General features: G+C 40.6%; 1 protein-coding gene across 1 annotated transcript in view; it reads left to right on the plus strand.

Annotated features, from left to right (window-relative positions):
* Positions 1-3,404: 3,404 nt before the first annotated feature.
* LOC112231755 (leucine-rich repeats and immunoglobulin-like domains protein 1) overlaps positions 3,405-23,376 on the plus strand; it is a 35,818-nt gene continuing 15,846 nt past the window's right edge. The window contains exon 1 of the mRNA XM_024398517.2: positions 3,405-3,716. Within this exon, the coding sequence (XP_024254285.1) occupies positions 3,671-3,716 (46 nt within the window). The 5' untranslated portion in view covers positions 3,405-3,670. The remainder of the gene's footprint in view (positions 3,717-23,376) is intronic.

Below are 23,376 nucleotides of genomic sequence, written 5' to 3' on the forward strand. Positions count from 1 at the left end.
ACTACATCAATAGTGTTTAATGTAGGCTTCTGTTTTACAATACATGCCACAATACTCCTATATCTGACGATTTCTTCTACTTATGTACTGTATAAGGATACTGTTTCTGTAAGACTGACATTTTTTTCTCAACATGCCCTAAAGTTTAATAAAAAAAGAAGATTTGCAGTAAACTTGAACTGGTACATAGCTAAAAACTTTATGGAAAATGGTATTTACCCTCTTATTCCTTCTATTCAGCACATCAAAAAGATCAGTTTTGAAAACTGTATGATGTATTTTGTGCTATTAGATTAAATGTTAAGATTACTAAATGGTGAGCCTATATCATTAGCTGATATATTGTTGAATTTAAAAAAAAATGTTCTCATGCTTTTTCATGAATAACTCAGGGGTGAAAGATGTTGACATCCAGTGAATCCTCAATCAAATGTTCAGAACATAAGACAAGGGGCATTACAAGTGTTGTACCAAGAGTTTTGAAAATACACTTAACACGTGAAGAATGTGCCAAAGTGAGTGAAAAAAAACTACAACTTGTCTAGCATTACAATATAGCCTATTAAATAATACTATTAATAATATATTATATTGCCTATAAGTATGTTAATGTGCTACAAAATGGGATGGATTTAACGAGGCACTTGCAAATCTCCCTGGTCTTTGTGGATGAATCTGTGCTTGAAATTCACTACTCGACTGAGGGACCTTCAGCCTATCAGGTACAGAGTAAGTCATTCAAAAATCATATATTTCACAGAGTATGTGATTTGTTAGGCCAATATTACAACTGAACTATTTTAGGCTTGTCCTAACAAAGGGTTTGAACATTTTATAGAGTTTTCTTTTCACTTTGACATTATGGAGTATTTTGTGTAGATCAATCACAAACAAAATCATATTAGTCTAAATTCATTTCAATCCCACTTTGTAACACAACAAAATGTGAAAAGTCAAAGGGTGGTGAATATTACAGGCACTGTGTAATGTGTTGTGTCACATCAAACATAACTGTTTGGCCATCAATGACTGCATTGGGCCTCACATGAAACACTGAAAAAAATATATAAATATATTAAACCAACACTCACCATAGACAGTAAGATTGAATTTCTGAGATGTTTTGTGTGTAAATGTTTAGCTGATAAACTCCAGAGTTGTAGAGGGTGAGATCCAGTTTCTCTGTCCAGCTGTAGTCTGCCTGGGAATCTTCCTTTGAATTCTGTGATGTTCTCTCCTCTGATGAGCTGACTCTCAACTATTGAGGTGTTTGGAATGACTGGACCAAAGAACCAAAATATCTTATCAGCCTGTAGTCCAGTGTGTAGAGTGACAGACTGCCCCTCTCTCCCTGTCAATGTATTTACCTCCGCATTCACAGCTCCCCAAAATAATCTTTGTTCAGTAGCAAAGTCAAATGGCACAAATCATACTGTGTATTTTGTGTTTTTATAATAGATTCATATTTGATATTCAGTTTAGTTTCAGTTAGTTTTCAGACCCACTTGACCAGTTTTTATTTAGTTTAAGTTTTATAGAAACACTACTTTGTATATTTATTTTAAGTTTTAGTGTTGGGGACAGAAAGACAGGCATTTATGTGTTGTATAGTTTTTGTTGATGTCACTTCTTGCCTTTCTGAGGCAGTAATGCATAAGGTGATGGGTCAGGTCATAGGTTAGGTTTAAAGGTTGACTCAGCCAGATGAAGTACACACACAAAGTAAACTGTAGTAGTGGGTCAATTTCCACAGCAGCCAGGGCCCGGATTCCCAAAGGCATCTTAAATTCTTTGTTCAAACCTTAGTAGGAGTATCGTTAAACATGGTGCGCCTCACTACACCTCGGTCTCAGGGGAGAACTGCAAGCCAGCTAGAGCAAAGCATACAGTCTCCTGATCTTGCGGTGTAGGCACGGTCTCCGAACCCCAAAGCAAGTCACAAGGACAACAAATCCTCAGCGCCGCAATACTGGTAGCACACAGGTTGGTACACTGTCACAATTAATAAAAACAAGGACACAACCCAAATGATGGCACAAGTGACACCTAGTGGGGGGACAGCAGAGCACCCTGATGGAGGCTAGCTTGCTTGCTGCTCCAAGCTAGGAACCCAAACTGGCTGCGCACATGCACCATCATGCATACATTTTATTTTGTCCCCCCACACCAAACGCGATCACGACATGCAGGTTAAAATATGAAAACAGGCTCTGAAACAATTACATTGCTCTTCAAAAAAGGCTGAGGCCACCATGGTATTAGCTATCGCTGAACACTGTTCCATGCTGGTATGTGATCACATTGGAGGAGCATGTAGAGTTGCTTTCTCAGACTCCACTACTGCTACCCACTTCAAAGTGCACAAAAATTATTAATGGTGTTCTAGCACCAAGGTTGATGGCAGATGTGGGTGACCAGCGTTTCAGCCTCCTCCTCGATGAGTCCACGGATGTAAGTGTTTCTAAGTACCTGAGGGTTGTGATAAGGTACTTTAGTGACACCAAGCAGACAATTGTATCAACATTTCTTGGGCTTGTTGAGTTGGAGGGAGGAGATGCCAAATCTATAGCCCGTGCTGTTGTGGCTTTCCTCGAAGTGTTGTCTTAAAAAAGAGAAACTCCTGGGGATAGGGACTGTTAATGCCTCTGATATGATGGGGATTAACAATGGGGTCCATAATGTTCTGAAGGAAGAGTATGGCCTCAAATATCTGGTTATTATTCGCTGTGTGTTCTTATTCACTCTTTGTAACTTGCTCATTTGTAGTTCTAAACATATTTATTCCTCTCTCATTCTGTGTCCATCACAATTACATGGTCAATTATGCAAAGTAGGTGTTGACGTCATTTAGCAACTTCTAGCGACTTTTAGGACAGCCAATAGCTACTTTCCTTAATGAGAAGTTGGCAACACTGATTTGGAGAAAGGTCGAAAAGCATTACACATTTATGGCAATTTAGCTAGCACTTGCTTGCTAATTTGTCCTGGTATATAAACATTGAGTTGGTATTTTACCCGAAACAACTCTATGTTTATATCCCAGGACAAATTAGGACAAATTGCTCCAAGAAATATATTTTCACTTATGGCTGCAAATCATTTCACGTTAGGCTATACATCATGTCTGTAATTTGTCTCAATATATTACAACCTACAAGTATCAAAATATAACTCAATTGATTGAACATGAAATACATTTGAATATTATTCTCCCACTGTACTTAATATTTTAATGCAGTCATCTCGGTTTTAATTTGAAGCATCTTTTTATACATCGCTGGTTTGCAAAGACCGTGGCAACTTTATTTGTAGTCCACTTTGGACTATTTATCAGCGTTAGATTACGAGCTTTTTCAAGTGCAACATTAATAAAGATTGCTTTGGGAAACAGCTCGGAGATTTAAAGATGTTCCTTATGAAGGCCATATAAATGAAATGTTTTGGACTTTTGGGACACCGGGACCAGGATGTGGCAATTGCCCCACTACTACAGTTTACTTTGCATCTACATCACCAGACAACCCCTCAGCGCCGCAATACCGCTAGACCAAACCGAGTATCGCCCAGGTTGGCACACTGTCACAAGTAATCAAAACAAGGACGAAACAGTGGTGCAAATAAAGCGGCTGTGAAGAGACCTATTGAAGTTACAGCAATAGTGAACTCGAAAATGACAACGCTTCAATATTTGGGAATATCAGTACGTTTCATCATCGGTAAGTAGGCTATTCATGTTGAAGTACTTTGTGTTGGTGTTTGTTACTGTTGTAATATACAGGCATGTCTTCTCAATGTGCAGGCTAGCCTTTTAGACCTACTGTTATTCATTTATACATTTAATTCGTTGTCAATCTATTGTTTAGCCTATAGTCCTTGTCCTTTTTGAACACCATTCCCCACGAATAAAGTCGCACCAAAAGTATACAGCTCTGGTATCAAAACCTGCCATTTCCTGGGAAAGAGGTTGTGGGTGAGAACAGTGCTGTTAGTCTGGTTCAGTTTCTCCTCTCTACCGTACCACGACAGAGTCACATCTCTCCCGATGTCCACAGAACACACCACTGAACAGCTCTCACTGCCAGGGGGAAATAGCCAGTTATGATACCAGATGACACGGAGTTTCAATGTAATACCTGAACAGGCTAACCAAACATGGGCTATCAGCAAATTGTAAAAAGCATTCCAAAAAATAATTGGTGTCATTTGAATGTAGACTAAATTACTCATATAGCCTATGACTTATCATACGATCAAAATGTGTCAATTTGTATGATGCCTTATTGAAATACTTTAAAAAATGTATATAGAAGCAGTCAGTCACATGAAGATGCGACATAACTTGTGCTGACTGATTACCTCATTATAATTTATCAGAGTGCGCTTTTGCCCCCATGTAGTCTGTAGCCATCTCTTTTCTTTTGTTTTGTATGCCCTATTTAGCCTACTAACTTAGGACCAAGGTAAAGACAGTTTCAGGTTGGATATTCGCCAGATATTTGGGCTTTCAAACCTCAATAGCTTTCAAACCACTTAGGCCACAGACTCCAAATAAGTGTCATGATGTTGGAAAAATTGTGCACAACATTGCACAGGTCTTATTTTCACGATTTTGACATTAATTCACTTTCCAAGGCTAATAAACAATTGGAAATGTGAGCAACATTCCTTAGTTCCAGAGTTTAATTAGTTAGAGAGCGCAAACAAAGTACAAACTTTTTTTACATTCTAATTTCAATAGCTCCTTGGTCAAGTGACCTACTGACCTCAAACACAGTTCAGAATGTACATTCAGTGGGCTTACACATTGCACACCCTTTAGTTTGTCCATTTTCATCTCACATGTTTTTACATTAATTTTGTAAACTTTAGAATTTCAATAGCTCCTTGGTCATGTGACCTACTGACCTCAACCAAGGTTCAGAATGTCCACTGACTATCCTATATTGCACACCCTTTAATTTGCACATCTTCATCTCACACAATTTGACATGAATTTGCCTGCTCTGCCCCCCTGAAGGACAGTGCCACTCACACACCTATTCACTTGGGCCTTCCTCCTGGAGCCTTCCTGACCTCCAGGCAGGCCCCCATTGACCTGGGGACCTCTGACTCCAGGCCTCTAAGCCTACACTCCCTGCCCGCATGCCTGCCCTCTCCCTAGGCCTGAGAGTGTATAGCTTACTCCCTGGAACTACAGATCTCTAGGCCTCCACACCTATTTTCCCTACCCGGTCAACACCCCTCTCACTGGGCATCATCTATCACCGTGTACCGGGAGGGGCTCAGCCAGCTCCATAACCTTGCCCATCAGGCACCCCTCCCCGGACACTAAGATGTCTATATTCCGGCTGTCAGGAACCACGTGCACTTGGTAACCCGAAACAGGCTCTGTGCACCTGGTGACCCGCCCACTTTTTTTTCCAGCTCAGAGACTAAGTCCCCACTCCAACCTCTATGGCTTGAGTGCTGCCCCTAGCCCCCGAGTCTTGTATGGAGGCCTGCTTGTGCACCTGGTGACCCTTTGACTTCCATAGCGAGTCCCAACCTGACAGTCACACCAGAGGACGGGCCTGGTTGGATGGGCGGCCATCACCTAGCCCCCTAACCAATCCATCTCCATCTACCCGCCTGCCGGGGCTCTCTCACACTCTTTGTCTTGCTCTTCTGCGTGCACCTGGTAACCCCTAAGTAAAGAATGAGGATGGTGGAGGAAGACTCCTTTCGTCACAACAAAAGCTTGGATCGAGGGCTGACTTTCAATAGATCGCAGCGAGTGAGCTGCTCTTCTACTTACGAAACCCTGACCCAGAATCAGGTCGTCTACGAGTGGTTTAGAACCAGGTTCCCCACAAACATGCTATGCCCATTAGGAGAGGGGCGGCAACTCATCCGGCCGCACCCCAACATCATCACGAATGGTTCATCTCACCTGCCAAAAGAGGCAGGCTATCCCAGGCCAACCGAAGATCCGTGGCGCTACAGTATCGTTACATTTATGGGGGATTCTGACTTAGAGGCATTCAGTCATAGTTCCACAGATGGTAGCTTCGCACTATTGGCTCCTCAGCCAAGCACATACACCAAATGTTCTTGGGTGATTTGAGTGCAAACGCAACAGGTGGATACGCTCCTTTGAATTTCATCAAAGTTGACATTCAGTGATCTGTGCCCGGTGGGAACCTAGGCTTCTTCCGTCTGTTTTATGGGTCCACAGCAAATCAATTGGCATGGATGGTACTACCCACATAAATGTAGGCCTCCCTCCTCAGAAAAGCTATAGATACCTCTCCCCACATTGTAGGGCATGAGTCAGATCCATGCAATTCCATATCACCGCGGGGCCAATGGGTTTAGTCTCCGCCTCGAGTCTAGTGAGCGTAGAGGAGACCTCGCCACCTACAATGTGTGGTGTCCCACACTCAGGTAAGCCTAAGGCCTGGTAGTGTCAGCAAATGGTAAGGCACATGCCATCTCCACTAAATGCTCTGAGGAGCATAGAGGAGAGCTCCCACATAGAATGTATAGAGTCCCGCAGGCAGACCTGAGACCTGGCAGTGTCTATAACCACTAAGCACATACCATCTCCATTTAGTGCTCCACTGTTAACGGGTCCAGCCGAGGCCAGCTTTGGTTTCAAACTTTCACAATTTAGAGTTAGATAAGTATACGGGGGACGTGTGTTTAAACGTTTCACCACATACCCTCTGTGATCAGACTGATGCCAGTAGTACACTTTCATCAGCTGTCTTCCAGGACTTAACTCCCCCCTCCTAGCCAAAGCCAGGCATGTGTTCAAGCCATCATTCTCTGATTGGCTTTCTGTCAAGGTCAGGATTCACTTACAAGAGTCCCGCAGCAAATCATTGAGTCTGGTGGAACCGCCCTCACATTTTCATGCTTGACCGAAAGCCCCATATTCCAGGACCGACTGCCGCCTTCCGTTAACGATCAACAGCCGTCACCATCTGCAGGACTCTTTGCGTACGGACTTGTACCGAGGTAACTGCCGTTTGGTTTGCATCGTTAGTGACACCTGAAAACAGGTGACATACAGGGAGGGATTGGAAGAGCCCTGCTAGAAGGTTACCTTGTTATCTCCCTTACCCCCACTGTCCTAACATGCTAGAGACAATTTGTCTCCTAGCCAGTGGCGAGAGGATGGCGAAGGAGCGACTGCTCCCCAGCTGTGACTCGATTCCCGCTTCACACCCCAGCCTAACCGACCCAGCCCTTTGATCCAATCCTTATTGCGAAGTTTAGGATGTGACTTTCCTTTCCTACATTGTTCTAACATGCCAGTGGCTGTTCACCTTGGAGACCTGCTGCGGATATGGCTACAGCCCGGCGCAAGATTTACACCATCTCCCCCGGATTTTCAAGGGCCAATGAGAACTCACCAGACACCGCCGGAACCGCAACGCTTTCCAAGGCTTGGGCCCCTCTCTGGCAAACCCATTCCAGGGCTCCCTGCCATCACAAAGAAAAGATAACTCTCCCCGGGGCTCCCGCCCGTTCCTCCGGGAACAGTCTCGTTACCGCACTGGACGCCTCGCGCCCGTCTCCGCCAGTCCGTGGACATTCTGAACCTTGGTTGAGTCCGGTTGGTCACATGACCAAGCAGCTATTGAAATTAGAAAGCTTGAAAAACATTGAAAATTCATGTGAAATCATGCAAGATGAAAATGGACAAACATAAGGGTGTGCAATATATAAGGCTAGTCGGTAAATATTCTGAAAGTAGCTTGAGGGTAGTAGGTCATGAGACTAAGGAGCTTTTGAAATTTGAAACTTTAGAAAATTATCGTAAAATCTCATGAGATGCAAATGGACAAACAAAAGTGTGAGCAATGTGTAGGCCCACTGTGTGTTCAGGTTCATAATGAGCTGTTGAATTTAAAATGTTTAAATAAATAATTTAAAATAGTGTGAGATGTAAATCAACAAAAAGTGTGTACAATGTGTCTCTGCCATCGGGTTAGCTAGAACCAGTTTCGAAAGTTTTAGAAGTAATGGTTAAAGAGCTATTGAAATTGAAAACATTTGATTTGTCACCATGTTGACGGTCCCTGGCTGCTGTTGGTGGACTAAGGAAAACTGCAGGCGAATCCCGATTTGGGCAATGATTGCAGACTCCAAAGCACCCCCACAACATGATGCTGCCACCCCCGTGTTTCACGGTTGGGATGCTATTCTTCAGCTTGCAAGCATCCCCCTTTTTCCTCCAAACATAACGATAATCAGTATGGCCAAACCGTTCTATTTTTGTTTCATCAGACCAGAGGACATTTCTCCAAAAAGTACGATCTTTATCCCCATGTGCAGTTGCAAACCATAGTCTGGCTTTTTTATGGTGGTTTTGGAGCAGTGGCTTCTTCCTTGCTGAGCGACCTTTCAGGTTATGTCGATATAGGACTCGTTTTACTGTGGATATAGATACTTTGTACCCGTTTCCTCCAGCATCTTCACAAGGTCCTTTGCTGTTGTTCTTGGATTGATTTGTACTTTTTGCACCAGAGTACGTTCATCTCTAGGAGACAGAACACATCTCCTTCCTGAGCGGTATGACTGCTTCATTGTCCCATGGGGTTTATACTTGCGTACTATTGTTTGTACAGATTAACGTGGTACCTTCAGGTATTTTGAAATTGCTCTCAAGGATGAACCAGATTTGTGGAGGTCTACAATTTTATTTCTGAGGTGTTGGCTGATGTCTTTTGATTTTCCCATGATGTCAAGCAAAGAGGCACAGAGTTTGAAGGTAGGCCTTGAAATACTTCCACAGGTACACCTCCAATAGGCTAATTGACATCATTTGAGTCAATCAGGAGCTTCTAAAGCCATGACATAATTTTCTGGAATTCCAAGCTGTTTAAAGGCAGTCAACTTGGTGTATGTAAACTTCTGACCCACTGGAATTGTGATTTAGTGAAATAATCTGTCTGTAAACAATTGTTGGAAAAATGACTTGTGTCATGCACAAAGTAGATGTCCTAACCGACTTGCCAATAATACAGTTTGTTAACAAGAAATTTGTGGAGTGGTTGAAGAACGATTTTTAATGACTCCAACATAACAGACTTCAACTGTATGTATTTATGTTTAGTGTATGTAGCCTACACTAAGTAAATGGAAGAAGGCATGCTTGTAGGAGTTCAGTATGTCCCTCCTTTTTATCTTCTCTCGAACTATATATATATATATATATATATATATATATATATATATATATATATATATATATATATATATACACACACACACACACACACACACACACACACACACACACACAACACACATTGTCCACTTGGTAAAATTAGGAACCACATTGTCCAGAAAAGACCACAGCTGACACAAGGAAAAACGGAACACTAAGAAAAAGAAATGTGTAATGTCAGTTAGTATTATACGTAATGTTTTTTTTGCTTTAAGTGTTAAAGTAAAGAACTACTTTGTTATTTTTTTGCAGGGAGGACATGATAGTGCAGATGCCTCAGAGGGTTGAAGAAACTGTTTACTCAGGTGTTCGCATTAGACAACCCACTGAAGATGACCATAGTCATTGTTCATAATATTGCCTTATTAGGTCTATGGCATTTCAATGCTCAAAACTGTCCATTACGGTCCTGACTTCTGTCAGTTGCTAATCACATTGCTGCATTACTGTAACTGAAGCTGCAATCCGTATTATGTGAGCTTCCATTTCTTTTTAACATTTACATTTTTGTAAACAACATTTTCGGCTTTTCAGAACAACTCGGCATGTGCTTGGGGTATAGGCCTAGCCTGGTATAACCATCCTGATCTCGCAAGCTTTACAAAGTGTTTCACTATCTTTGTAGCGAAACGCATTGTAAGATCAGGATGGTTATATGAGGCTAGTGTAGGCCTGCTTCTTCACATTATGAAATCTAATGTCTGGTTATTAGCTTACAAGTGGTGTGGGTTGGCAAAGCAGGCATACTGGGTTGACGTTCTTCCCAACTGAACTAGATTTCACAACTTCATTGGTTGTTCTACAATATTTGTGTAACTCGTACTACAGTTTACACATATGCACTCTTGCAAATGAAAGAACACAAATGTGTTTGACATCTTAGAATATAGAGTTGATTATAGAACCCATGGTGAGTACATCACCAAAGGTGGCCAATCCATGGTCTGCTAGGGCTGAAGTTCATGCATGCTTTTGTTCCAGCTCAACTGAATGAATGGTTCTTTTGAATGAAGACCATAATAAGTTAATTGTTTGAATCAGTTTGTTAGTGATTCACTGGAACAAAGCCTGCCGGCTGCTGCTCTCTGGACTAGGTTTGGCTCTCTGGACTAGGTTTGGCTCTCTCTCTGGACTAGGTTTGGCTCTCTGGACTAGGTTTGGCCACCCATATTATAATGCATTTTTTATCCTGTTATGTCATCACCTTCATCTGTGATATCAGACTACACCCACAAAATGATCGTGTAGAGACTTGTACGTTATCGTGTAATCAGGCTCATTCAACCTATTAACAATGTTTTGGCCAACCCGAGAATGAGCCATTTCCCAATGTTATACCTTTTTGTGGATGAGAGGAGTGATGCTAGGCTTAAAATGTACTGCACACACCTGACACTTTTTATTAATTAGACATTAATTACAATCTGTCTTATGTCTGGTATTTACTTATAGTTTACCATTAAAAACTTGACCATACTTGCTGGAGTATAGACATGGCAGTGTTCTGACTTGAGATCTGCAGATGCAACTCTTACTTTTGGGTAAACCATTAATTGATGTAAAAGGGAGATTTTAATGGAAATTGAAGTTCCTACTTTTTAAAATTTAACTAGGCAAGTCAGTTAAGAACAAATTCTTATTTACAATGACGCCTACCGGGGAACAGTGGGTTAACTGCCTTGTTCAGGTGCAGAACGACATTTTTACCTTGTCAGCTCAGGGATTCGATCCAGCAACCTTTCGGTTACTGGCCCAATCCTCGAAACACTAGGCTACCTGCCGCCCCTTGACCCGTTGATTTATTCCACATTTTGTTGTATTACAGCCTGAATTAAAAATGGATTACATTTATTTTCCTCTCATCCAGCTACACACAAAACCTCCATAATGACAAAGTGAAAACATATTTTTAGAAATCTAAAAAAAAGTACTGACAATTAAATGCAGAAATATCTAATTTACATTAGTATTCACACCCTTGAGTCAACCAGGTTTTCCTCTAAGATTTTGCCTGTGCTTAGCTCTATTCCATTTATTTTTATCCCCCAAAAATCGCTCTAGTCCTTGCCGATGACAAACATACCCATAACACATTGAAGCCACCACCATGCTTGAAAATATGAAGAGTGGTAGTGATGTGTTGTGTTGGATTTGCCCCAATCGTAACACTTTGCATTCAGGACATGAATTTAATTTGTTTGCAAAAAATTTTTTGCAGTTCGTCTTTAATGCCTTTTTGCAAACAGGATGCATGTTTTGGAATATTTTTTATTCTGTACAGGCTACCTTCTTTTCACTGTATCGTTTAGGTTAGCATTGTAGAGTAACTACAATGTTGTTGACCTATCCTCAATTTTCTCCTATCACATTAAACTGTCACTGTTTTAAAGTCACCAGTGTTTTCCTTCCTCTCCGGTAACTGAGTTAGGAAGGTCGCCTGTATCTTTATTGTGACTGTGTGTATTGATACACCATCCAACGTGTAATTAATAACTTCACCATGCTCCAAGGCATATTTCTAAAAACATAATGCCACTTTGACATTATGGGGTATTGTGTGTAGGTGAGTGACACACAATCTCAATTAAATCCATTATAAATCCAGGCTGTAAAACACCAAAATGGGGAAAAAGGGCAAGAGGTTTCAATACTTTCTGAAGTCATTGTAGATCTCAAGTCAAAATACCTACCGCCCATTATGCACATACTGCATTTGATTGTACCAATATTTGAAAATGTTTTGCATGTACACAAAGGTAATACATGTACTTTCAAAAGACAGCAAACATCAACTGACTGCCTGATCCTGTTCATCTTATGAACAGGTTTGGACTTGTTGTTTTGTTTCCCCAGTCCTCTGAAAATCTTATTGACTCTGATAGTGGCTACTAAAAGCTTGAGAGAAAGCTTTGTTAATACAGCATTGTTTCTATTTTGTACCACATAATGGACTGGACAGGATGTCATTATACTTGGAAATTAGACCGAGTGATGGATGGACTTCAAATACTGATTTGTGTCATGGGTGACCTGCTTGATACTAACACATAGCACTCTGCAGTCATTGTGTGAGGATGTGGGTTTGGCATGTAAGAATGTATTGGTGAACCTTTGACCTCTTGGGAAAAACAGACAACAGGAGCTGATGCTCGTCGGATGTGGCAATTTCCTCCATTTTCGCCTGACAAAAGAATAGTTTATACATATAAAATACAGTTTAAAAAACTACGAGGGAGATATTTTTGCCAGAACACTAATAGGCTACCTGGCGATCAGATTTATCAGTTTCATATTTCAGATGGGCCTAGTCCAGCAAACATATTACATAACCGCAACCAACCCCAACAAATGGATTTGTAATGTCATGACATGACCTTCCCTAATGTTGTGGCAATGTAATCTACCAATAATTACTAATCCATTACATCGGGGTTGGTCGTGGTTAGGTAACGTGTGTGCTGTGAGTTTGGGTGGCTGCTGGCTATATTGTATGTATAATATTATGGGATGAAGATGCAACATATTCTGGTGAATTTATTATGATGTTTGTGGAAGAACAGGGCTACCCGGCTGGCAAGGAGCACTCCTAGTTGAAATTGGATCCTAAAATGAATTAATTTCTGCTCCAAATGCAGGTGTAAAACTGTTTATTTCTGTATCTGGCGTTTTGAAAATGCATCAACCTTTATGCTGTAATGACAAGCTACATTTGCGCAGCGATTTTGTGCGCATGATTTAGTGTTCACACATACATGGACTTGCGCGCGGGTCCCAAGTTTTGCAACACTACTTTTTGGTGGTAGTGGATCAAAAAGTTTGAAAACCACTGTGATATATGATAGTGGCAACAAATGGAGTTGGGTTGGATATAGTAATGGTATTTCTGACAGTCTTCTATTTTGACTGGAATTGTGTGCCTATTCCAGTTCAAAACAGTTTTGCTAAATTATTTACTCATCAGATTAAATTGCCTTCCCCTCTTCTTGTAATAATTGCCCAAGAGTCTGTGGGGGTGCAATTTGTTTAGTTTGAGCACATACCCCCCAAAATGACACCCCCCATCAATCAAATATTGTAAGAGCTTTCATTGTCTGCTTATGTCTCTTTTATTTATCCTACAGTTCTGACTTGGTGTACAGGGAGAATACTGTAAGGATGACCCATGTTCTGAATTCTGTCGCTAGACATTTCAAAAGTGATGAACAAATAGTTATATTGACTACGTCCGTCTTAGCTTGCTCATTAATGTCTTAATCGAAATTACGGATTGCCTCTTATCTGCTCATCGTTCCCTTTTGCCATAGTTTGTACATTTCAATTGTCAGTAGAAAACACATTTGTTTGAGAAAGTCAGCCATATCAGCTGTTTTTTTTAAAGGCAGTAAATGAGGCTGAATTAACTGTTTCGCTGCCATGGGGTTGAAAAGAAAGTTCTGCTGTTGGGACAGATTTATGTAGGCCCTAACAGTTCGTGGGCTCCGTTTGTCACTGTTATAGTGCAATTAATGTATTGTTTGGTGTGGTGTTCTGTAGTGGCTTTGCTGGCATGCATCTAAAAAATAAGTTGAATTTGCCCCACCAATTGCCACTGAAACGGAACGTGCAATAATTATGTAAATGACATATGTGACCGACCGCCTTGATTCGGTCTTATGTAGCAAAATTTGAAATTGTGTTTTTAACATTGGATAAAAGCAGAGACACAGAGCTACAAAATGGTATATCATACACTGCATTTGAGGAACAATGGGAAAGTAATTATTCTTTGAAAGTTGATAAACTTCTAACCTCACTTTTGAGAAAATGGCCTTTGAATATTTTGGTACCTACTGGAGAGCTCTTCTTTGTCTACACCCATTCAGCATCATTCACACCCTCTTATGCTTTTGCCCCATCCATCTCTTTAAGGGTTGATCTGAGCATTCTGTCCTAACAACAACAGTCAAGCACCCAAGCTAACTGGCTAATGTTGGCTAGCTTGCTAGCTACTTCCAGACACAAATGACAGAACAGCTCACTGACCATTTTACTTGCCTTAGCAGAGCTGGTTAGGCTGTTTTTATGTTATCCAGAGCGTCGGTGATTGCAACTGTGCTGCTGGCAAAAATTTACACTTTTTTTCCCAGCGTTTACTGACAGCAGCAATATTCAACGGGTGTTAAGGGTTCGTAAATTTGTCAGCTATTCTGCGTTCTGGCACACTCAGATGAGAGTGCTCTGAAATAAGAGTAGATAGCCAGATCGACTTTACCAGCTACTTCTATCAACAGTTGTCGCAGTGACATTCTATTGAAATGGTTACTTGCACAGTGGAGTATTTTGTTAAGACATGTAGCTAGCAAGCTAGGTAGAACATTAATCATAACCCCAACTCATGACGTTACTATCCTGCATGAATCTGCAGGTAGCTAACCAACCAGGTTTAATGTTAGCTAGCTAACATAACTAGCAAAGCAAATGGCTCTGAGACACGAATAATAAGATCATGACTGTACCGTTAGCTAGCGAGTCAGCCAGCTAATGTTAGCTTAGCATGCTAGCAGTACACTTTAACTTGAAATGAAAACAACTTTCTGTTAAAAATGTAAATGTGTAATATCTGAAAATGTAGCTAGCTATACTATCTTACCCATGTACATCGAGGATGGACGCCTCTCCCGGTCACGGATGCCATGGTTTCCCTTAGTTTCAAGATGTAATCCGGAGACAGTTGTTTTCTCCATCTCTATAGCTATCATACTTAGCTATCATTCCACTGATTTCAAAACTCGGCTTCTCCAGAAACTGGAGAGCAACACTTATGCAGTTTTACTATGCGATAGATTTTTAAAAAGTCGCATTAGATAGGATTACCTACACATACTGACCAGCTCAAATAAACAGAACCTTGCTATATGGCAGACCAATCCAAACTCATCTCTCTGCATGTCCAGCCCACTCATTATCTCAGCCAATCATGGCTAGTGGGAAGGTTGATAACTTTTTTCTGTGGTTTAACCAACAAGGCTCATTATTTAACCATTGTGTTCGTGTTTACAGATGGCATACAAGCTTGTTATTAAGGCACATTAAAGTTCACATGTTACAGAAGCCATTTCTGCCCCAAATTTTTGTTGATAAAAATAAAAAAAATCCTGTGAAGACGTGACTTGACATATACGCCTAGTTTCCTGAATCAGGTCACAACTGATGTTAATGCTCTTTTAGTACAAGAGCTGTTTGAAAAGACTGACATTTCAGCTTATTTTGGTGGGATGAAGTTTTGGCCTGTCTGGTAAATTAGTTAACTGACCAATAAGAAAGAGTCCCAAACCTCTGCCAATAACTCATTTTCAGGTATCCCCTCCCCACTAAGACCACTACCACATAGTCCTAGCAAAATTATTGCTTGAGAAATTGCTCTTTACAAATGATCTATTTTTGTCATTTTTTAAAACATTTTAAATTGTAACCAATGATTTGATATTGAGATAAAACGGCTGCATTGATACTTTAAGAGAAATCCCATGCAGCCTTGTTTACAATTTCGAAAACTATAATGTGAGATGTAATCTACATCTCCATAAGGCTGATAGAAATCTCATTATTTAATTTCATAATTTTCATTTTGAGTGTCATTATTTTTATATATAGCCTACACTTTCTCGTTCTGAACTTCTTACGAGTTGGACAGGTGTGGCTTCATAACAAGATCACAAGAGCAGCTGCTTACCAATGTGGCAGTTCAACCTCACACTGCCAAAACCATTGTATCTAACAACACTAAATCACTCTGATCTGATGATATTCCTGAAAAAATTAACCTTCCCCATTAGTGAGAGAACACCAAACAGACCTGAAGTAAGATCAGTGTCTTTCCCTGCCTTCAAACAGTGCAGCTGATTTGAAAAAGCTGTATGTCTGCACTTTCTCATATGTTATGAACTAAACTGGGGTATTTGTGTATAAAGAAACATTTAATCATGTTTGAATCTTTCATATAATCTGTATTGCGTATTGCATTGTACTAAGGATTGGATCCTTTTTTTTCCCTATTCCCCCCCCCCAATGACATCCCCAAATCTAACTGCCTGTAGCTCAGGCCCTGAAGCAAGGGTATGTATTTTCTTTGTACCATTTGAAAGGAAACACTGAAGTTTATGGAAATGTAAAACGAATGTAGGATAATATAACACATTAGATCTGGTAAAAGGTTGTACAAAGAAAAATAACTTTTTTTTTGTACCATCCTCTTGCAAGAGAAAGGAGAAAGGCCCAAATGTATTATTCCAGCCCAGGTGCAATTTAGATATTGGCCACTAGATGGCAGCAGTGTATGTGCAACGTTTTAGACTGATCCAAAGTCCATTGCATTTCTGTTCAAAATGGTGTATCAAGACTGCCCAAATGTGCCTAATTTGTTTATTAATAACTTTATGTTCAAAATTGTGCACTCTCCTCAACCAATAGCATGGTATTATTTCACTGTAATAGCTACTGTAAATTGGACAGTGCAGTTAGATTAAGAAGAAGTTAAGCTTTCTGACAATATCAGATATGTCTATGTCCTGGGAAATCTACGTGTTACTTACAACCTCATGCTAATCGCATTAGCCGACATTAGCTCAACTGGATCCCACAGGGGATCCCCCAATCCTGAGCAAGTTAATCATTTCTGTGCACTTTGTCCTGTACATTTTGAAGTGGGTAGCAGCAGTGGAGTCTGAGAAAGCAGCTCTACATGCTTCTCCAATGTGATCACATGCCAGCATGGAACAGTGTTCAGCGATAGCTAATGCCATGGTGGCCTCAACCTTTTTTGCAGAGTCGTTTTTTTAAAACCATAAATGGTAGCTTGTTTTGGGTGGAACAGTTAAGGCTTTGCCTTTTGAGTATGTTTTTCAGTTGTAAAAAAAACACATGACATCACTAAGTTTGGCGTAGAAATCAGCCTTCCAATACAGGCAGTATGCCCATGTATCATCTCCAATAAACGGCTTCAACCAGCCTTTGAATTCAGGGTTTGATTCCCACTCCTTCCTGTATTTTTGAGTGTGCAGTTTAGACTGAGAGATGATGAGCTAGCCAGCTAGATGTTTAGCTTATGTCACTGAGAGGCACACACACAGTGGACAAGGTGAGTAAGCGACTGAGTCGCTAAGTTGGCAACACTGCAGGTGTGTCCCATATTGCTGACAACCCTCCCGGCTAAGCCCACCTGCATCCTAATTTGGAAAACAAGAGCAAAGAGAAAGAGTATGGCAGACAGGGAGGGAGGGTCAACACTACTAACTATGCCTTCCCTGTCTGACCTTACCTGTTATGTGTGCTTTTTCATTGTCTTATCACTACTCCTATCTGATCATTCCCAAAGAGTTTTCTCTGTAATTCATGGAGTTGAACATTCCTCTCTGCTAAACCCACATCTTAACCCTGCATCAATTACAGAATGCTGTTAGTTGTATGCTGTATCTGGTTGAAATACAATAGTGTCAAATACATACGCTAAGTTAAAATAAAGTGAATAAGTTAATGACTATGACACTTATGTCCAATATGGTTAGGAAGGTTTCTGTAGTGTTCTTATCAGGCTTTAATGCAGTTTGGTAAATAGTGGAGAACATAACAGAGACTCTCTAGAGCGGAGATACAGGTAGGACAAACCTACATAAAAGCATTCATCCACACGTTTTAACATGCCCATGAGATCAACAGGTTTGGCAGTCCACATTTCAGGGAGTGGATGTGGTGCGACGATTTGACTAATTTACTTGTTTACATACTACTAATTACGGTTTTCAAACATGTTAATGACATCGCATTTTCATCAAGCACAATGAAAAAATACACATCGAAAATCACAGTAAAGACATACACACAGCATGCAACTGACAAATAAATACCAGTGCTATACAGTATGTATGTGCAATGAACTCTACTCAATCATATAACAGTCATAATGAAATTAATAAATGTCAGATCTGTACAAAAGCTGTTTTTTTGGTGGACATGTAATTTTCTGAGCTGGAGCACCAGGATCAGGTCACCGCTGTAGTCGACACATGTTAGGATGGAAACAACAACAATTAAGTTGCATTTTTATCAGCCCACTTCTTGCAAAGTAAGGTACAACATTGAAAAATACACACAAAGACCCTCATCTCCATGAGCTGAAATAAATTTAGTTCATCATACTCATTTGTATCTAAAAACTGGCTTATAAGCAAATGCTCTTGCAGTATGTATTTCCATTAAGATGCTATTGTTGAGCTTGTTGTTGTGTAGTTCACAGCAAGTGGAAGATAGCCTGAAGCCTTCACACGTGTCAAACACTAAAGCTGCGTTTTTCACAGACAACCATATTCTGATCAATAATTGGGCAACATATCAGAATTGGGCTGCCTGCGTAAACAGGTAACAGTTGGAAGTCATAAAGGACATGAAACATCTAACATGCTGACCAGACCGGACACGTCGCGTGTGCGAGCGTCACAAAATAAATGTAGAAATCCATGTTATTCCATTATTGCACCCACACTGCTCGCGCGCGCCAACGAGCGTCTGCGATGCCAAGGGCTAAAATAGAACTCCTTTTTATTTCTGACGCAGATCGCGCGGAAAGTCCTGCCTCTCCCATCTCCTCATTGGTTTATAGAAGCAGGTACCCACGTGCCATCTCCTAATTGGTTATACCGACGTGGGTAATTGAAAGACTAACTGTTTTGCAGGTGGTCGTGGTAATACTATGAAAGTTTAGATGCGATCACCATATAAGTTCAAAGATGAAAAACGCTGGAAGGAGGAGAGATGACTAGAAATGATTTGGTTGGCCGTTTTTATGTGTGGATTAAAGGTAGAGGACCTTGTACTTTTCAGGTAAAATAACAACTCAATGTTTATATCTCAGAACAAATTAGCTAGCAACAGCAAGCTAGCTAAATAGGACAAATTTGCTAGCAAGTGCAATCTAACTAGCTAAATTGCCATACATATTTAATGCTTTTCGACCTGTCCCCAAATTGTCATTGGTTCAGAGTTTGTTTTGATATTTTAACCTGCGTGTAGTGATCGCTTTTGGTGTAGGGGGACAAAATAAATGTATGCACGATGCCACACTGCGCAGCCAGTTTGGGTTCAGTGTTAGCGAATGCTGGCTGTGTGCTGCAGGTGGCCGTCCTATTGCCTCTAACCTCAGAACATTGGCCATTGTTTTTGTTCTGTTCATTTCCCTTTCTGTACAGGTTAAACTAAGGTTAAAGGTTAGGCGTACAAGTCTTTAATTTTACTGTTATTTTACTAACACAGAACCTGGCTATTTTAAAATGATTGTGATACTGTGTGGTTGGTTGTCTTACATTGCTCTGTTTAAATGACAAATGTAGATGACATATGGGTGCAGGTAATGGAGAGCATGGTTTGTTAGGTGAGCTATCTTGCGGGAAAATAACTATACAGAGATGTGGAGGTTGGTACCACATCTCTCCTATAAGCAAGTAAAAATAAAAGTGAATACATATACTGAACTTGATTTGATTTTGAACTGTTCACAGGGAAGAAGAGAAGCGATAATCACACGCTGTCATAGATGGCGATAGAGAAGCACACAGACACACATGTGCACAATAATATGGGGGTGTTGTGGAGGTTGATGGAATCCATGTATGTTGACATGTGTTCATTTAGAAACATGTACACTCAGTGGCCAGTTTATTTGGTACACCATCCTCTTCATGAAAATGGTTTGCTCCTACAGTCACATGGCTTGCTATATAAAGCAGGCAGACAGACATCGAGAGACTCCGTTAGTGTTTGATCGACAATTAGAATGGGCAACATGAGTGACATAAGCGACTGAGTGTGGTATGATCATCGGTGCCAGATCGCTGCTCCCAGTATCTCTGAAACGGCCTGGCTCCTTGGCTTTTCATGCATGACAGTGTCTAGGCTTTACCAAAAATGGTGCGACAAACAAAAAACATCTATCAGTGGCAGTCCTGTGTGCAAAAACAGCTCGTTGATGAGAGGTCAAATGAGAATAACAAGACTTGTGCAAGCTAACAGGCGGGCCACAAACAGGCAAGTAACAGCGCAGGACAACAGTGGTGTGCAGAATGGCATCTCGGAACATGCAGCAGATGACCACACTAGGTTCCACTCCTATCAGTTAAAAACAAGCGGCTAAAGGGACACACAATCACCAACACTGGACAACTGAAGAGTGGAAAAACATCACCTGGTCTGACGAATCCCAGTTCGTGTTGCGTCATGCTGATGGCAGAGTATGGATTTGGCGTAAGCAGCGTGAGCCAATGGCCCCATCCTGCCAGGTGTTTTTACAGCATTTGTCTTGACACAACTACCGTTTACCATTCTCTCTCCATGGATATTAACATTCAGTAACCTTCATTTTGAATGTACACAATCCCCTGACCTGATTCTTTATTATGGGCCTTCAGGCAGTTTTCCATTCTGTTTATGGATTGCATCATATTTCATAGGCTGTTTGATTCTGGAGCAGCAGGTGCAGCAGGTGATGGCTTTATCAATCTATCACTAGAGATATACTGGAGTAACCTGTTCCAATTGTAAAACACATTGAATGCCCCACAAAAACCTTCTGAAGAACACACATATATATATAATTATTTATTTATTTTTTCTTCATGAAAGCAAAAAGCTTTACATTGTCATGACTACACGTGAGGATCCAGTGGCTGAGATCAGCTTGGCAAATAATCAGGCCCTCTCTCACCCACAGAAGAGGGGGAGTCATACATTTTATGTAGCATAGGACTCTCTGGCACTCAAGTATGAACCAAAGGAATGTCTTTGTTCAAAAACTCTTAACGTCCAAAAAGTGAACTTTGGAACAATATTTCTAACATCTAAATGTGGGAAATGATCAGTGCGTTGATGTATAAAACTAATGTCAATTGGTCTATCAGAAGCTTCTAAAGCCATGGCACCATTTTCTGGAATTTTCCAAGCTGTTTAAAGGCACAGTCAATTTAGTGTATGTAAACTTCGGACCCACTGGAATTGTGAATCAGTGAATTATTAGTGAAATAATCTGTCTGTTAACAATTGTTGGAAAAATTACTTGTGTCATGCACAAAGAAAGTAGATGTCCTAACCGACTTGTCAAAACTATAGTTTGTTAACAAGAAATTTGTGGAGTGGTTGAAAAACGAGTTTTTAATGACTCCCACCTAAGTGTATGTTAACTTCCGACTTTAACTGTATATGATTAATGTGAGGACAGTCCTAGAATGTATCCACGATAAATGTCCCTTTGTCTCTATCTCTCTTCCCCTCTCCATCTAATGTTATGTTGTAATAAGCCTTCATATCTTGACAGTCCACTAGGGACCTTTGTCTCATGTAAGTGTGTATATGTATTTTGTGTTATTATTTATCTAGTAAATAAATAATTAAACCAATTTGGGTGGTACGGAATGATCCGAGAAAGTTACGACTGTTTAAAATGAGACTGATATGAGGTAATGATTAAGTGACTTATCGATATATAACTTATATCTTCTAGAGTTGAATTCGGGAGACGGTAACTCGTTAAACAACTTCCGTGGTGCCGCAAATTCCTAATGAGTTAATTGTTATACATGATTCATTTAATCGGGTAACAATTAAACATAGTTAGTGGATTAAATAAATTAGTCATCAGATTAATGAAAGTTTCGTCATGACATATTGGAGCCCCCGTGTGAGGAACCTAAAACAGATTTAGACATTGCTGTTGAATTCAGTCTATATGAAATGTGTAGCAGATTACGTTATACACCAATAAACGCTGTGGGCAGGATTATTGTTGTTGTGTGTGTTTTCATTTAAACAAGATACTAAGAGGATTGCCTCCAGGGTTGCGTACTGAGTAAGGATCGGTGTAGGGTGAATTACTGAATTTCTAAGAGCTGGGACATATTGGGCCAGACGATTTTAAGAAATTTGCAATATATATTTGTGGGCCGAAGCAAAGCATTGTCTCTCTATTGCTCGCATTTCAGTAGCGTGGGTAGACCACGGCAAGTATTTCTTTATATTACTGCGTATTCCGGTAAACATTGCTAGCAAAGTAACGCAGATTGGGTTGAAAGTAAGACGTCATTAGTAAACCCCTGGTCCTGTATTGACGGGGACTACTGCCTGTGCTGGAAGTGAACATTCTTGCAAAAGGACATCTAACTCTGCATTCGATGCTAAGCTAACAAAGGGAGAGCAGCCTGAATAAAGCCTCATGAGACTGTCTGTGGTCTGATCTGACGGAGGATAACAGGAGAACACACTTCAGAGCTATAGTGACCATTCACTGTCATGTGAGTAATTATGCCTCCAAATAATATCTCCTACTTCCTGAAGTGTGCACTTGTTTACTACTGCCCACAAATGTAAATGCTTTGGATTGGTGTAGGGCTAAACCAGTCATTTCCTTTTAAATCCATGGTGGGAAATTAACAAGTGCACACTTCGGTAGAAAAGAGAGATTATAGAAAGGATTATAAGGATTATAGGGATGCAACCATTCAGTCTTATACAGTTTGCAACCATCTTTGATGCTAGGGTTGCGTGGTAACCTCTCTTGGGCAGTATGTGACTTATGTGGTTCTCTCTTCTGTTTTCCCAGGAATAAGCCGTTTCTAATTTCTTGCTTGGGGACAGCAGTGTCACTTGATAACAGTTCTCTATCATTTTTTTTGCCTTTGTATTCTATATGTTGCTCCTGCTATAGCCTAAAGCACTTTATGGACTACGAGAGAGAGGATGAGCTGTGCTCTGAGGGACTTTTGGGAGCACTATACAGCAACACGTAGTGTGTAATGTCTGCTTCCCACAACTTTTTAGCCATCTGTTTTGCTCACACTCACTGACCGCCAGACGATCACTGTACCACTTCCTTCTTTGTGGATTTCGTTAAAAGTCCAACCCCTTTTAGACGATAGTATTCAACACTGCCGCATTCTTTCCTCCAGTTCAGTGTGAAAAGGGCTTTTGTGCATCTTGCATGTGTATTCCTTTTTCCTGTTTTCTAATTTCCACTTTTCAGTTGTTCCTCTTATTTTGTTCCCCGTATCGCAGGGTTTATCCCCTCCCCCCCCTCCACCATGGGAAAGAGACAATTAAAGCACTTACCATTTCCTCAAAAGGTTAACATCTATATAATTCAA

This window comes from Oncorhynchus tshawytscha, linkage group LG34, assembly GCF_018296145.1.
Source record: "Oncorhynchus tshawytscha isolate Ot180627B linkage group LG34, Otsh_v2.0, whole genome shotgun sequence".
NCBI classification, from domain to species: domain Eukaryota; kingdom Metazoa; phylum Chordata; class Actinopteri; order Salmoniformes; family Salmonidae; genus Oncorhynchus; species Oncorhynchus tshawytscha.